This window comes from Salmo salar, chromosome ssa26, assembly GCF_905237065.1.
Source record: "Salmo salar chromosome ssa26, Ssal_v3.1, whole genome shotgun sequence".
Classification (NCBI taxonomy): domain Eukaryota; kingdom Metazoa; phylum Chordata; class Actinopteri; order Salmoniformes; family Salmonidae; genus Salmo; species Salmo salar.
Genome location: NC_059467.1, coordinates 37,417,501 through 37,432,286, shown reverse-complemented (window position 1 = coordinate 37,432,286; position 14,786 = coordinate 37,417,501). Strand labels below are relative to the sequence as shown.

The 14,786-nt window shown below is 45.1% G+C and overlaps 2 protein-coding genes across 2 annotated transcripts in view; both read left to right on the top strand.

The window, feature by feature from the left end:
- LOC106594633 (major intrinsically disordered Notch2-binding receptor 1) overlaps window positions 1-14,786 on the top strand; it is a 50,857-nt gene that overhangs the window by 25,658 nt on the left and 10,413 nt on the right. Inside the window, exon 4 of the mRNA XM_045708693.1 lies at window positions 13,373-13,645. Coding sequence (XP_045564649.1) covers window positions 13,373-13,645 — 273 coding nt within the window. The remainder of the gene's footprint in view (window positions 1-13,372; window positions 13,646-14,786) is intronic.
- On the top strand, window positions 3,211-5,030 carry LOC106562661 (toll-like receptor 13). Its single transcript, XM_014127630.2, has one exon. The coding sequence runs from the start codon at window positions 3,336-3,338 to the stop codon at window positions 4,761-4,763; it is 1,428 nt and encodes a 475-aa protein (XP_013983105.1). The 5' UTR covers window positions 3,211-3,335; the 3' UTR covers window positions 4,764-5,030.

Below are 14,786 nucleotides of genomic sequence, written 5' to 3'. Positions count from 1 at the left end.
CTGGATACTGGACAGCTCAAAAACAACAGCAATTTTGTTTATACTGGTGAACCGGCGTTTGAGATGTGTGGTTGCAAATATCAACAGTCTCTTATCTCTGGTATAATGTATCTTGGCATGCATCATTCAAGACTAAGTTTAAATTGTGTGCTGTTTGGGTTGACAATACTCAGTATAGAAAACAGTCGGGCCCGCACCCTGAACCTACAGGCCGTGGTGAGAAAATGTACACACAAAAAAAGGAGGACTTCAGGACACCAGGGGAGTCTCTCAAGTTGGAATTAATTTGATTTAATGTAATTGACCTTGCAGCCCATTTATGTAAGCTGTTACCGGCTGAGTTCAACAATAAATAGTGGCTGAATTTATCCTTAAAACGGTTACTTTTATTCCTAATTGCTGGGCTATTCCATGTCATCTTTTATTCCTCATTGCTAGGCTATTCCATGTCATCTTTTATTCCTCATTGCGAGGCTATTCCATGTCATCTTTTATTCCTCATTGCGAGGCTATTCCATGTCATCTTTTATTCCTCATTGCGAAGCTATTCCATGTCATCTTTTATTCCTCATTGCTAGGCTATTCCATGTCATCTTTTATTCCTCATTGCGAGGCTATTTCATGTCATCTTTTACTCCTCATTGCGAGGCTATTCCATGTCATCTTTTATTCTTCATTGCTAGGCTATTCCATGTCATCTTTTATTCCTCATTGCGAGGCTATTCCATGTCATCTTTTATTCCTCATTGCGAGGCTTTTCCATGACATCTTTTATTCCTCATTGCGAAGGCTATTTGATGTCATTTTTATAAAAAGTGTTTAAATACCAGCTAAATATGGTATACATTATAGCTATAGATTGTACACTGCATAATGAACCAATCCCTAGTAAGCTAGTGTTTTGAGGGTGGATTTACTTTTTTGGCATTAATAGACAACTTTCTATCCAAGTTGGGAGAGAGTGCGAGGGTGGCTCATGTTATGCAGATTCAGGGATTATTTAAGGTACTATTTCAAGAGGTAGGGTTTCAGGTGTTTTCAGAAGATGGGCAGGGACTCTGCTGTCCTAGCTTCAGGGGGAGGCTGGTTCCACCATTGGGGTGCCAGGACCGAGGAGAACTTGGACTGGGCTGAGCGGGAGCCACCTTCCCGTACAGGTGGGAGGGCCAAGAGACCAGAGGTGGCAGAATGGAGTGCTTGGGTTGAAGGTTAGGTCAGAGTTAACCAATCAAAGCCAATGACAAATTTTCGAAATGCCGCTTTAGCAATGCATATTCTGTCTCTGGCCCAACCCTTCGGTTTCTGCGACCAATCAGACTGAATGGATTTCCATCTCGACTCATTACGTGGGCGTGGCGTAGCGTTTGACTGAAGCAAGGAGTTTGGGTAACAAGGCAAGTTTTCTACATAACACATTTGAAATGTATTTAGGAACTACACATACACTCCAAACTAGTCCAGTCAACTGTATAAACTTAGATACAAATACACAGGGATCAAAAGGAAGTGAAACAGTAGGGAGGGGTCTTTGGAGACTGGAAGTAAAACTGAGTCGTCTTGAGGTGATGGAATGCTTCTGTATTTCATGGCAATATATGCTGGAGGGAGAGACATACAACTTGTGAGTGTTGTCTTCTGATTATTGTCTAAGAAGTATATACTCAGAAGACGGTCCATTGGTGGAACATAAGAAGCTTGAGAAGAAATTGGACCAAACTTTGTGTTAATTGGAGTCAAATAAGTGGCATTTACCACCTCTTCCTCCAGAAATGAACTGAAATGTTTTTATTTAACCTTTATTTAAAAACCTTTATTTAAAAAGGAAAAGACCATTGAGTTTAGAAACACCATTTTGCAAGGGGGACCTGGCATCAAGAGCCTATTGATGAAAATGAAGATAACCATGCCGGAAATACGCAATGGGACTACATATTCATAACCAAGTATTTTTCTGTGCACTCTTCTATGTTGCTGGATCCTTCTAAATCCAGTAAGGGGCTGTTCATTGAAAAAATGCACAGTCCGTGAATCTCTCAATGATACCAACATGAAAGTAATCTGTGGAAAGAAGAACCTCCAAGCCATACCGGAAGACATTCCAAGAAAAGTACATTTCCATCAACAACATTGTGATGATCAAAACATTTGATTTCAAAGATCTCTCAGCCCTCAAATCTTTAAACACGTCCTGCAACCGGATCTCTCATGTGGACGATGGGGCTTTTCCAGACCTGGTCGTTCTTCAGGAGCTGAATCTAGCCAATAACAGACTCAACACCCTCTCAGACCACTTGTTTCAGGGCCTAGGCAACCTCTCCATGCTTCGACTAGACCACCACCACATCAAAATCATTTCATCCTCTACCGTTCAGAATCTTTCCAGCTTAAATGTACTAAACTTAACCGGCAACCAACTTTATGTTCTAAAGAAGGTTCAGACAATCTTGCTATTCACACACCTGCAGGAGTTGCACATTGCAAGCAACGGATTTACCTTTTTCCAGGCACAGGACATATCAAATAAGTCCATAGGACTGAGAGTGCTGGATTTATCCCAGAAACCAATGAGAATCTTCAGGATCACAGCTGATGTTCTTCCTAAACTCCACTATTTAAACCTCTTACTCTGGTCAAAATGGAAGCATGACATGGGATGAACCAGACAGATCTTTTCTGAGTAATATGAAAAGTCTCAATTTGAGCGGTGTCCACATGTCTTTGAAGGAAATGAGTGTGGTACTGCAGAGCCTCAACTCATCATTAACATCTCTCATACTGTCTCATTTAGGGGAAGATAGGATCACGGCTCTCGCCAACATTGCCTGCCATATTACTACACTGACAACACTGTCTGCGTTATAACAACATGAGTTTTGTCTCTGAGGAACTGCTTAAGTCCTGAACATACTTGATTAAGTTGGACATATCCCATAATGCTCTTACTCATCCTTCTCATCAGTCATTCAGCTCAATGAAGCAACTGACTACTCTAGATCTAAGTAACAATAGGCTTTCTTCTGTGCCAAATGCCACTCATAATATCCAATCTCTGACAATCTTGGATCTCAGATACAATACCATCAATAAACTAGGCTCATTCGATTTTGCCAATCTGGCAGGACTAACATAGCTCCGTCTTTTCCACAATGAAATCACTGACATTAAAGGCAATGTTTTTCAAGATTTGCAGGACTTAAAACTCCTAGATCTGGGAAGAAACAGTATCCCATCTTTACGTTATGTTTTTAAGAATTGTTTGCAAAAACTAGAAAACTTGCAATTGGGAGGCAATATGCTAAGAACTATCCATAAAGGAGACTTTGAAAGCTTACAAAATGTTGATTTTATTTGACAACCGAATTGACACTGTGGAAGATGGGGCCTTTCAGGGTTTGGTCAATCTTAAAATGCTTCATTTGACATCGAATAGAATGAGTAAAATAAACATTAGGGCCACTATGTTCAGAGGACTGACAGCCTTAGAAACACTTGATTTGAGTTGGAATCGTATTAAATATCTACATTATGGTGAACTTAAATCCCCACCCTTTTCTCTTCTGCCGTCTCTCAAGATCCTGATCATCTCCGCTCAGCATCCCTTTGGAATGTTGAATATACCATCCAACTTTCTTCATGGTCTGAAATATTTATTGGCATTCAGCGCAAGGAGTCTTAACATTAAGTCCTTTCACCCAGACACATTCATCCACACACCACAGTTGTGGTCCCTTGACATCAGCCTGAATGACTTCACAGCCCTGAGCAAGGAGTTGTTTCACCCGATCCCACGACTCAACAGGCTATACCTGTTTAAAGCCCAACTTCAGTCTTTAGATTTTCTCATAGGAGCCAACCTCACTCAACTCAGTTACTTACAGGTAAGAAAGAATGACTTTACAGTAGTAAGTGAGACAATGATACGTTCTTTACCTGCTTTAGTTTACTTGGACCTGCAAGACAAGACTTTCACCTGTGACTGCAGCAATGCTTGGTTTATCCAGTGGGTGACAACAGAAAACCAAACGCAGGTTGTTGATGCCTATGACTTTACCTGCAACTATCCGGTCAATCTAGGAGGTACCAAACTGTTGGACCTTGACACCCACTACTGTTCAGTAGATATAGGATTCTTCTACTTCATCTCCTCCACTTCTCTGGTCCTCTTAACCTTGCTGGGGTCCTTTATCTACCATCTCCTGAGATGGCAGGTGGTCTACGCCTACTATCTCTTTCAGGCTTATCTCTATGACACAAAGCGGAGGAATGTCCGTGTGACTCATCAATATGATGCCTTCGTCTCCTACAATGGCCACGATCAGCCCTGGGTCCTGAGGGAACTTCTGCCTGAGCTGGAGGGAAACCAAGGCTGGAAGCTGTGTCTGCATCACCGTGACTTCCAGCCAGGCAAACCCATCGTAGACAACATCACAGACGCCATCTACGGGAGCCGCAAGACCATCTGCGTGATCAGCCGTCGCTACCTGGAGAGTGAGTGGTGCTCCCGGGAGATCCAGGTGGCCAGCTTCCGTCTGTTTGATGAGCAGAAGGACGTTCTGATCCTGGTGTTTCTGGAGGAGGTCCCAGACCAGCAGCTCTCCCCCTTCCACCGGATGAGAAAGCTGGTGAAGAGACCTACCTACCTGAGCTGGCTCAGAGCTGGGGAGCACACCAGAGTCTTCTGGCAGAAACTCTGGGTGGCTCTGGAGACCAGGGACTGCCTTGCTGAAGAGAACCCCATCCTGTCCGGGGTGGATAGAAAATGATAATGACACACTAAATGTAACGTTTCTAAATGAAAAGGTGTTATTTCATCCAAACATGGCAAATAAATATAGTTAAAAAAACTATTATAAAAAGATCCCAATCAACCGTCAGACTTTGTTCTAGATTTAACCTACTGAATATAATTGACAACTGGCAACGTTTGAAATCAGAAATGTAGTTTATGCAAATCTACAATAAACTTTATGATGAAATGTAAAATGAAATGTATTATGAAATATATTATGTGTGCTATTTGATGATGAATTTATGATGAAACGTTTGACTTATTTACTTGTTATGTTCTCCTAGTTCTCTAGCTTTCTGGAACTTTAAAATGTTAAGTTTTAGGTGTAAGAGTTAATATTCTTGAAATTGTTAAGTGTAAGCGAAAGCTTTATATAAACCACCTTTTGAATCTTTGTGATGAAAAACGCTTTGAAGATAAAATGTCAAATACATTTGTCATCTTGCTTTTTATGCGAACTTTGTTTTTGACTGGCTATAAACTTTTACTCCTGATTCTATAGAACCCAGGAAGAGAAGGCATAGCTCCCTTCAGCTCCTTATTACATCATTACCATGACTCACTGTCAATCGTAGCCATTTCCAAATGCCACAGATAAACCATCATTCCAAAATATTCATCTTTCACTCTCTCTTCTCTTCTTACCTCTGTTGGCATATTGCCCAGATGGAGGGTAACCAGTTGTTTCTGACACTCTGAATCAGCTCAGACCCATTTGAGGAATCTAGTGTACCTGTACACTGGTGCCATACAACCAAGCCTGGCTCACAACTTTGACTTTCTCTTCAATTCTCCACACGGCACTTACTCCTGTGGAATGTACTCCAGTAGCTTCCACACAGTAATAAGACAATGTTCAATTACTGTCCTGCTCACATTTTGAGTGTAATTCTAGACCTGGCTATTGATTGTAATATAGTCTAAATGAGCAGTTCCTTTCAGACCTGTTATTGTTTACAAAGTCATACAATCACACATTTATCCACAGCAATATGAATACAGTACATTTATCCACAGCAATATGAATACAATACATTTATCCACAGCAATATGAATATAGTACATTTATCCACAGCAATATGAATACAGTACATTTATCCACAGCAATATGAATACAATACATTTATCCACAGCAATATGAATACAACACATTTATCCACAGCAATATGAATACAATACATTTATCCACAGCAATATGAATACAGTACATGTCACGTCCTGACCAGTATAAGGGTTATTTGTTATTGTAGTTTGGTCAGGATGTGGCAGAGGGTATTTGTTTTATGTGATTCGGTGTGGTGTTTTATGTAGTAGGGTGTTTGATTTATTATTTCCAGGTTTTTGGTCTATGTTCTAGGTTTTGGTTTTCTATGTTCTTTCTGGTTTGTTGTATTTCTATGTTTAGGTTAATGGGGGGTTGGACTCTCAATTAGAGGCAGGTGCTTTCTCGTTGCCTCTGATTGAGAGTCCTATATATGGGTAATTGTTTGGTGTAGTGTTTGTGGGAGATTGTTTCTTGTTTTGCATGTGTGAGCATGACAAGACTGTTTTGTTGTTCGTTCTTCATTTTGTTATTTTGGTGTTTTCTTGGTTTAAAATAAAATACAAGATGAGCATCCACATTCCTGCTGCGTTTTGGTCCTCCATTCCCGACGACAACCGTTACAGAATCTCCCACCACAAGCAAGGGGAATTCGATATGGACTGGCGGGAGAAATGGACGTGGGAGCAGATTCTGGCCGGAGAGGGCCCATGGAGGAGGTCTGGAGAGGACCGGGAACGCTACCGGGGTACACGACTGGCGAGGAGACTGGAGAGGCAGCCCCAATAATTTTTTTTTGGGGGGGGGGGGGCACACGGACAGATCGGCGGAGCCGAGGATGGTCCCGTGCTTCGGGGTAATGGGTACTGTGGCGAGGCCAAGTATTTTTAGGCCGGTATGCGCAATACCAGCGCCCCGCATTTGCCAGGGGGAAGTGGGCATCCAGCTAGTAAGAGCGATGCCAGTTCTGCGCTCGAGACCGCCAGTACGCCTCTACGGTCCAGTGCATCAGCCCAGTCCGACTCGTCCTGTTCCCGCTCCCCGCACTAGCCCTGAGGTGCGTGTTCCCAGGCTGATACTTCCAGTACCAGCACCACGCATCAGGCTTCTAGTGCGTCAACCCAGTCCGACTCGGCCTGTTCCCACTCCCCGCACTAGCCCTGAGGTGTGTGTCCCCAGACTGGCACATCCAGTACCAGTACCACGCATCAGGCTTCCAGTGCGTCAGCCCACACTCGAGAGTTCGGCAATAGTGTGCAGTCCAGAGTATCCGGTAACGGTGTGCAGTCCAGAGTATCCGGTAACGGTGTGCAGTCCAGAGTATCCGGCAACGGTGTGCAGTCCAGAGTATCCGGCAACGGTGTGCAGTCCAGAGTATCCGGCAACGGTGTGCAGTCCAGAGTATCCGGCAACGGTGTGCAGTCCAGAGTATCCGGCAACGGTGTGCAGTCCAGAGTATCCGGCAACGGTGTGCAGTCCAGAGTATCCGGCAACGGTGTGCAGTCCAGAGTATCCGGCACCGGTGTGCAGTCCAGAGTATCCGGCACCGGTGTCTAGTCCGGAACCGGGTGAGTCTGCCTGCGACCCGGAACCGGGTGAGTCTGCCTGCGACCCGGAACCGGGTGAGTCTGCCTGCGACCCGGAACTAAATATGAGTAACTGTGTTTCAAATGAGTCTGCCTACAGAGTGGAACGGAAGAGGTCTGCCTACGATCCGGAACGAGGGGAGTCTGCCTACGGCCCGAAACTGAGCAAGTCTGTCTGCATTCTGGAGGACAGTAGGCCGGAGCCAGAACCACCTCCTGTATAGGTGGGTTGGGGAGGGGGGGTGTAGCACAAGTGCCGTCGGTGACGGCAGCCACCCTCCCTCCCCCCTTTAGTTTAGGGGGATTAAAAAAAAAAAAAGATTTGAGGTGCATCCGGGGTCTGCACCTTTAGGGGGGGGTACTGTCACGTCCTGACCAGTATAAGAGTTATTTGTTATTGTAGTTTGGTCAGGACGTGGCAGAGGGTATTTGTTTTATGTGATTCGGGGTGGTGTTTTATGTAGTAGGGTGTTTGATTTATTATTTCTGGGTTTTTGGTGTATGTTCTAGGTTTTGGTATTTCTATGTTCTTTCTGGTTTGTTGTATTTCTATCTTTAGGTTAATGGGGGGTTGGACTCTCAATTGGAGGCAGGTGCTTTCTCGTTGCCTCTGATTGAGAGTCCTATATATGGGTAATTGTTTGGTGTAGTGTTTGTGGGAGATTGTTTCTTGTTTTGCGTGTGTGAGCCTGACAAGACTGTTTTGTTGTTCGTTCTTCATTTTGTTATTTTGGTGTTTTCTTGGTATAAAATACAAGATGAGCATTCACGTTCCTGCTGTGTTTTGTTCCTCCATTCCCGACGACAACCGTTACAGTACATTTACAGCAATATGAATACAGTACATTTATCCACAGCAATATGAATACAGTACATTTATCCACAGCGATGTGAATACATTTATTTTCCATGATAGTTCCACTTCCCAAATCTTACGTTACCTGATTATATGAAAATAGTTCCACCCTAATTTAAAAAGTTCAAGTTGCATTCGAAACCTTATTTTGGTAAAAATGATCAGTTTCTTACAGGCCCATTCATTTGTTCAAAGCTTCAATCATAGTCTTCTTCATTCCCAATATTGCATATCATCACACATTCATATTGTGTAGAAACTGTATCCAACACACCAGAGGACACGTTGGTATATTCATATTTAATGTTAGAAGAGGTTTTGTTTTTTGCAGTACTGTTGTGTCCGTGTGACTAGAGAGAGGGTCCTGAGAGAGAGGGGTCAGATGCAGACCCACAGTAAAGGTTAGTCCATCTGATCAGTGGCCTTTGAAGCCCAGCCGTACCCCCTCTGTCTTATCAGCAGTCCCCTGTTCTTATAGCTCCTCTCCCTCCCTCTCTCCTCCCTGACTCTCCCGTTCCTCTCTGTTCTCTCCTCTCCCTCCCTGACTCTCCCGTTCCTCTCTACCCAAACTCCCCTTTGTTCTCTCCTCCCCTCTCCTCTTTGCTCCCTCTCTCCCCTCTCCTCTTTGTTCCCTCCCTCCCTCCCCTCTCCTTTGCTCCCTCCCTCCCCTTTCCTCTTTGCTCCCTCCCCTCTCCTCTTTGCTCTCTCCCTCCCTCCCCTCTTTGCTCACTCGCCTCCCCTCTCCTCTTTGCTCCCTCCCTCCCTTCTCCTCTTTGCTCCCTTCTCCTCTTTGCTCCCTCCCTCTCCTCTCCTCTCCTCTTTGCTCTCTCTCTCCTCTTTGCTCCCTCCCTCCCTCTCCTCTCCTCCCCTCTCCTCTTTGCTCCCTCCCTCCCCTCTCCTCTTTGATCCCTCCCCTCTCCTCTTTGATCCCTCCCTCTCCTCTTTGCTCCCTCCCTCCCCTCTCCTCTTTGCTCCTTGCCTCATCCTCTGCTCCTCTGCTCCACCCCCCCACTCTCTTTTTCCTCCCTCTGTTCTTCTCTCTCTCAATCTCACCTCCATCTCCTCCCGGTCTCCCCTCTCCTGCCTCCCTCTCCACTGTCTCACCGTCTCTTTCAACCAAGCAGTCCCCTGATCCTCCCTCTTCCCTCCCATTCAGATCAGAAATCTCCCTCTCTACTCACTCTCTTTCCCTCCCTCCCTCCCTCCCTCCCTCCCTCCTCTCTCCTCCCTGTCACCAGAGCCTCTGCAAGACTTGTATAACTCCAGAATGTTAATAAGGATGTCAGGTTAGGGTGCCAAAACAACATTGTGAGAAGTGTGATGGCGGTGTTGAAGCTTTCATCTCGCTTGTCACTCTCATTAGGTAAGTCAGGTAGTTAGTTAGTTAGGTAGTTAGTTAGGTAGTTAGTTAGGCAGGCAGGCAGTTAGGCAGGCAGGCAGTTAGGCAGGCAGTTAGTTAGGCAGGCAGTTAGGCAGTTAGTTAGGCAGGCAGGCAGTTAGTTAGGCAGGCAGTTAGTTAGTCAGGCAGGCAGTTAGTTAGGCAGGCAGTTAGTTAGGCAGGCAGTTAGTTAGTCAGGCAGGCAGGCAGTTAGTTAGGCAGACAGGCAGGCAGGCAGTTAGGCAGGCAGGCAGTTAGTTAGGCAGGCAGTTAGTTAGGCAGGCAGTTAGTTAGGCAGTTAGTTAGGCAGGCAGTTAGTTAGGCAGGCAGTTAGTTAGGCAGGCAGTTAGGCAGTTAGTTAGGCAGGCAGGCAGGCAGTTAGGCAGTTAGTTAGGCAGGCAGTTAGTTAGGCAGGCAGTTAGGCAGTTATTTAGGCAGGCAGTTAGTTAGGCAGGCAGGCAGTTAGTTAGGCAGGCAGGCAGTTAGTTAGGCAGGCAGGCAGTTAGTTAGTTAGTTAGACAGGCAGGCAGGCAGGCAGTTAGTTAGGCAGTTAGTTAGGCAGGCAGTTAGTTTTGCAGGCATGCAGGCAGTTAGTTAGGCAGGCAGGCAGTTAGTTAGGCAGGCAGTTAGTTAGTTAGTTAGGCGGTGTTGAAGCTTTCATCTCGCTTGTCACTCTCATTAGGTAAGTCAGGTAGTTAGTTAGGTAGTTAGTTAGGTAGTTAGTTAGGCAGGCAGGCAGGCAGGCAGGCAGTTAGTTAGGCAGGCAGGCAGTTAGGCAGGCAGTTAGTTAGGCAGTTAGTTAGGCAGGCAGTTAGGCAGTTAGTTAGGCAGGCAGTTAGTTAGGCAGGCAGTTAGTTAGGCAGGCAGTTAGTTAGGCAGGCAGGCAGTTAGTTAGGCAGGCAGTTAGTTAGGCAGGCAGGCAGTTAGTTAGTTAGACAGGCAGGCAGGCAGTTAGTTAGGCAGTTAGTTAGGCAGGCAGGCAGTTAGTTAGGCAGGCAGTTAGTTAGTTAGTTAGTTAGTTAGTTAGTTAGTTAGTTAGTTAGTTAGTTAGTTAGGCAGTTAGTTAGGCAGGCAGGCAGGCAGGCAGTTAGTTAGGCAGGCAGGCAGGCAGGCAGGCAGTTAGTTAGGCAGGCAGTTAGTTAGTTAGTTAGTTAGTTAGTTAGTTAGGCAGGCAGTTAGTTAGGCAGGCAGTTAGTTAGGCAGGCAGTTAGTCAGGCAGGCAGGCAGTTAGGCAGGCAGGCAGGCAGTTAGGCAGGCAGGCAGGCAGTTACTTAGGCAGGCAGGCAGTTAGTTAGGCAGGCAGGCAGTTAGTCAGGCAGGCAGGCAGAACATTCTCCAGTCTCTGGAATGATTCCATAAACATGGCCATCATCCCCAACTGCCTAGATGATACAGCTAGCTACTAACCTCAGCTGAGAGACATCCTCTAAGTAGACCTACCACACAGATAGATAAGCCTGATTGACAAGGAGCCTGGGTGATCAGGAGCTGAGAGCAGATTTACTTGGCAAAACAAACTACACACACACATACACACATACAAACACACATCGATTTGTCTGCGAAGGAGCATTCCTGAATCCAGACGTGCACTGTGCTGTTCTCCCCCTACAGCTCGGTATTCATCAACTTCCAATTAACATTGAATGCAGCCCTCCAGATGGCTGGAGAGACGTCCATTTGGAACGTACAGTCACAGCCTATACATTCAGAGACAAAGGCACAAAGGGAAAAAATGGTCCGGTGTGTTAGAAATTTCTAGTCCCAATGCGTCCCTGCATTGAGGGGTGTAAAGAGCCTAAAAACACTCATGAAGAATTGAATATTTGTGGTAAATGTGTTGTTTCTTTACTGGCCCAGACATGTAATCAATAGATTGCACAGTAGAGTGATGTGTTCTTCACGTTGTTTATCTTGGTCAGTGGAGAGGACAATCGTTCATTTGAGGGACTTGCAGACATAACAATGTAAAATGAAAGGAGGTCATTTGGGGAAATATTTGTTTTGTTGTCCTGGAAGTGTGTTTTGGAATGAAGAGAGAAGGTCTTCCATTAATCAATAACATTAATGGATGTTCATCTGGCCAATAGAAACATGCTGTACATGCTGTTCTTGTTTTGATTGGCTGGTTTGGCCGTTGTAAGGGTTCATATTGAGTGTAGACTTGAATGAACTTAAAGGCTTACACTACTTAGTCAATTTCCAAATGATAGATTTCATTGTGTTAGTGAACACTGATTTCTACACTTATCCCACGATAGTCCAATATGCACTTCAAATGGCCTTATCATAACATGCAAGTACAGAGAGCAATTTGATTTTGTTCCTTTTGGAAAAATTGCCAATTCTCCAAATCTGTACAGGAGCATTTTCTTTGCTTCCCCCAGGGCAGAAATCAGATGCTGGCTCGCAGACATTAAAAACAAATATTGTACTTCATAATACGGCACTGTGTTTATGGATTAATTTTTTATTGAGTTGAAAAGAGAGTGGATACATGAGTGTGTTTCTTATTTAATGCAGTGAACTCATGGAGAGAAGGATTCCTGGTACTGCAGTACTGGTAGTATAATAGCTGTCTATAGCACAGTGCTGTGTTCAGGGATTCTAGCTGTCTATAACACAGTGCTGTGTTCAGGGCTTCTAGCTGTCTATAGCACAGAGCTGTGTTCAGGGCTTCTAGCTGTCTATAGCACAGAGCTGTGTTCAGGGCTTCTAGCTGTCTATAGCACAGAGCTGTGTTCAGGGCTTCTAGCTGTCTATAGCACAGAGCTGTGTTCAGGGCTTCTAGCTGTCTATAACACAGTGCTGTGTTCAGGGATTCTAGCTGTCTATAACACAGTGCTGTGTTCAGGGCTTCTAGCTGTCTATAGCACAGAGCTGTGTTCAGGGCTTCTAGCTGTCTATAGCACAGAGCTGTGTTCAGGGCTTCTAGCTGTCTATAGCACAGAGCTGTGTTCAGGGCTTCTAGCTGTCTATAACACAGTGCTGTGTTCAGGGCTTCTAGGTGTCTATAACACAGTGCTGTGTTCAGGGCTTCTAGGTGTCTATAGCACAGTGCTGTGTTCAGGGCTTCTAGCTGTCTATAGCACAGTGCTGTGTTCAGGGCTTCTAGCTGTCTATAACACAGTGCTGTGTTCAGGGCTTCTAGCTGTCTATAACACAGTGCTGTGTTCAGGGCTTCTAGCTGTCTATAACACAGCGCTGTGTTCAGGGCTTCTAGGTGTCTGTATCTACAGTAGCATTATCTTTCTCTTATGACTCTGGGAACTGGACTATTCAACCAAACTCGTTTCTGGATTTCCGGGGGGTTAGGCAAAACAGCACACTTCCCATGCTGCAGGACAGTGTGTATTGTATACACTGTTACATTGGTATAGTCTCTTTATTGGGTCACACAGTCACTCAATGAAAACATTGGTTGAATACAGAAATACTGGGTGGTTTTAGTCTTACACAATGTGCACATAACAGTTTTTATATGACAACACCCTCTCTCTCTCTCTCTCTCTCTCACTCTCACTCTCACTCTCACTCTCTGTCTCTCTCTTACTCTCTCTCTCTCTCTCGCTTGCTTCCCCTCTCTCTCTCTCTCTCTCTCACTCTCTCTCCCTCTCTCTCTCTGTCTCTCCGTCTATCTCTCTCTCCCTCTCTCACTGGCTGTTTACCCCACTTTTCAACTTTAACCTCTGACCCCCCCCTCCATCCCTCCCCACTACAGTCAGAGCGGGAGCGCCAGTATGAGATCGCCCCCCAGGTCCACCGCTCCTCAAAGCCCCCCAAGGACTCCTACCTGGTGGAGCAGGTGTTCTCACCGCACCCCTTCCCCCCCTCCGTCAAGTCCCACATGAAGGGCAGCCCCCTGTACACGGACCTCAGGCTCACAGGCCTGTCGGGTGACGGCAAACGGGGTCAGCCCTCCTGGACCATCGAGGAGTACAAGCGCAATGCGGGTGGCGAGAAAGGCAAGCAGCTTACCGCCCTGAACCTGCAGGTAAGGACTGCTGACTATAGGCTTTTTCTCTATTTTCCTCCTTCCATTGCTGTTAATATTACTGACAGTAGACAGTGTGGATATTACAGTAGACATGGTTGATATTACAGTAGACAGGGTGGATATTACAGTAGACAAGGTTGATATTACAGTAGACATGGTTGATATTACAGTAGACAGGGTGGATATTACAGTAGACAGGGTGGATATTACAGTAGACAGGGTGGACATTACAGTAGACAGGGTGGATATTACAGTAGACAGGGTGGACATTACAGTAGACATGGTTGATATTACAGTAGACAGGGTGGATATTACAGTAGACAGGGTGGATATTACAGTAGACAGGGTGGATATTACAGTAGACAGGGTTGATATTACAGTAGACAGGGTGGATATTACAGTAGACAGGGTTGATATTACAGTAGACAGGGTGGATATTACAGTAGACATGGTGGATATTACAGTAGACATGGTGGACATTACAGTAGACATGGTTGATATTACAGTAGACAGGGTGGATATTACAGTAGACAGGGTGGATATTACAGTAGAAAGGGTGGATATTACAGTAGACAGGGTGGATATTACAGTAGACATGGTGGATATTACAGTAGAAAGGGTGGACATTACAGTAGACAGGGTTGATATTACAGTAGACAGGGTGGATATTACAGTAGACATGGTTGATATTACAGTAGACAGGGTGGATATTACAGTAGACAGGGTGGATATTACAGTAGACAGGGTGGATATTACAGTAGACAGGGTGGACATTACAGTAGACAGGGTGGACATTACAGTAGACAGGGTGGACATTACAGTAGACAGGGTGGATATTACAGTAGACAGGGTGGATATTACAGTAGACATGGTGGATATTACAGTAGACAGGGTGGATATTACAGTAGACAGGGTGGATATTACAGTAGACAGGGTGGATATTACAGTAGACAGGGTGGATATTACAGTAGACAGGGTGGACATTACAGTAGACAGGGTGGATATTACAGTAGACAGGGTGGACCACACTAAAGATGTAGGATCATCCTTCCATTGCTGTTCCATTACTTATGCAGGGTGGACCCCACTGCCTAGTTCTGTTGTCCCCTACCTTAATGATGTTTTGGATTGAATTGGT

Excerpts from the sequence above, each read along its gene's own strand:
- LOC106562661 (XM_014127630.2), top strand. The coding sequence starts at position 3,336 with ATGTTGATTTTATTTGACAACCGAATTGACACTGTGGAAGATGGGGCC.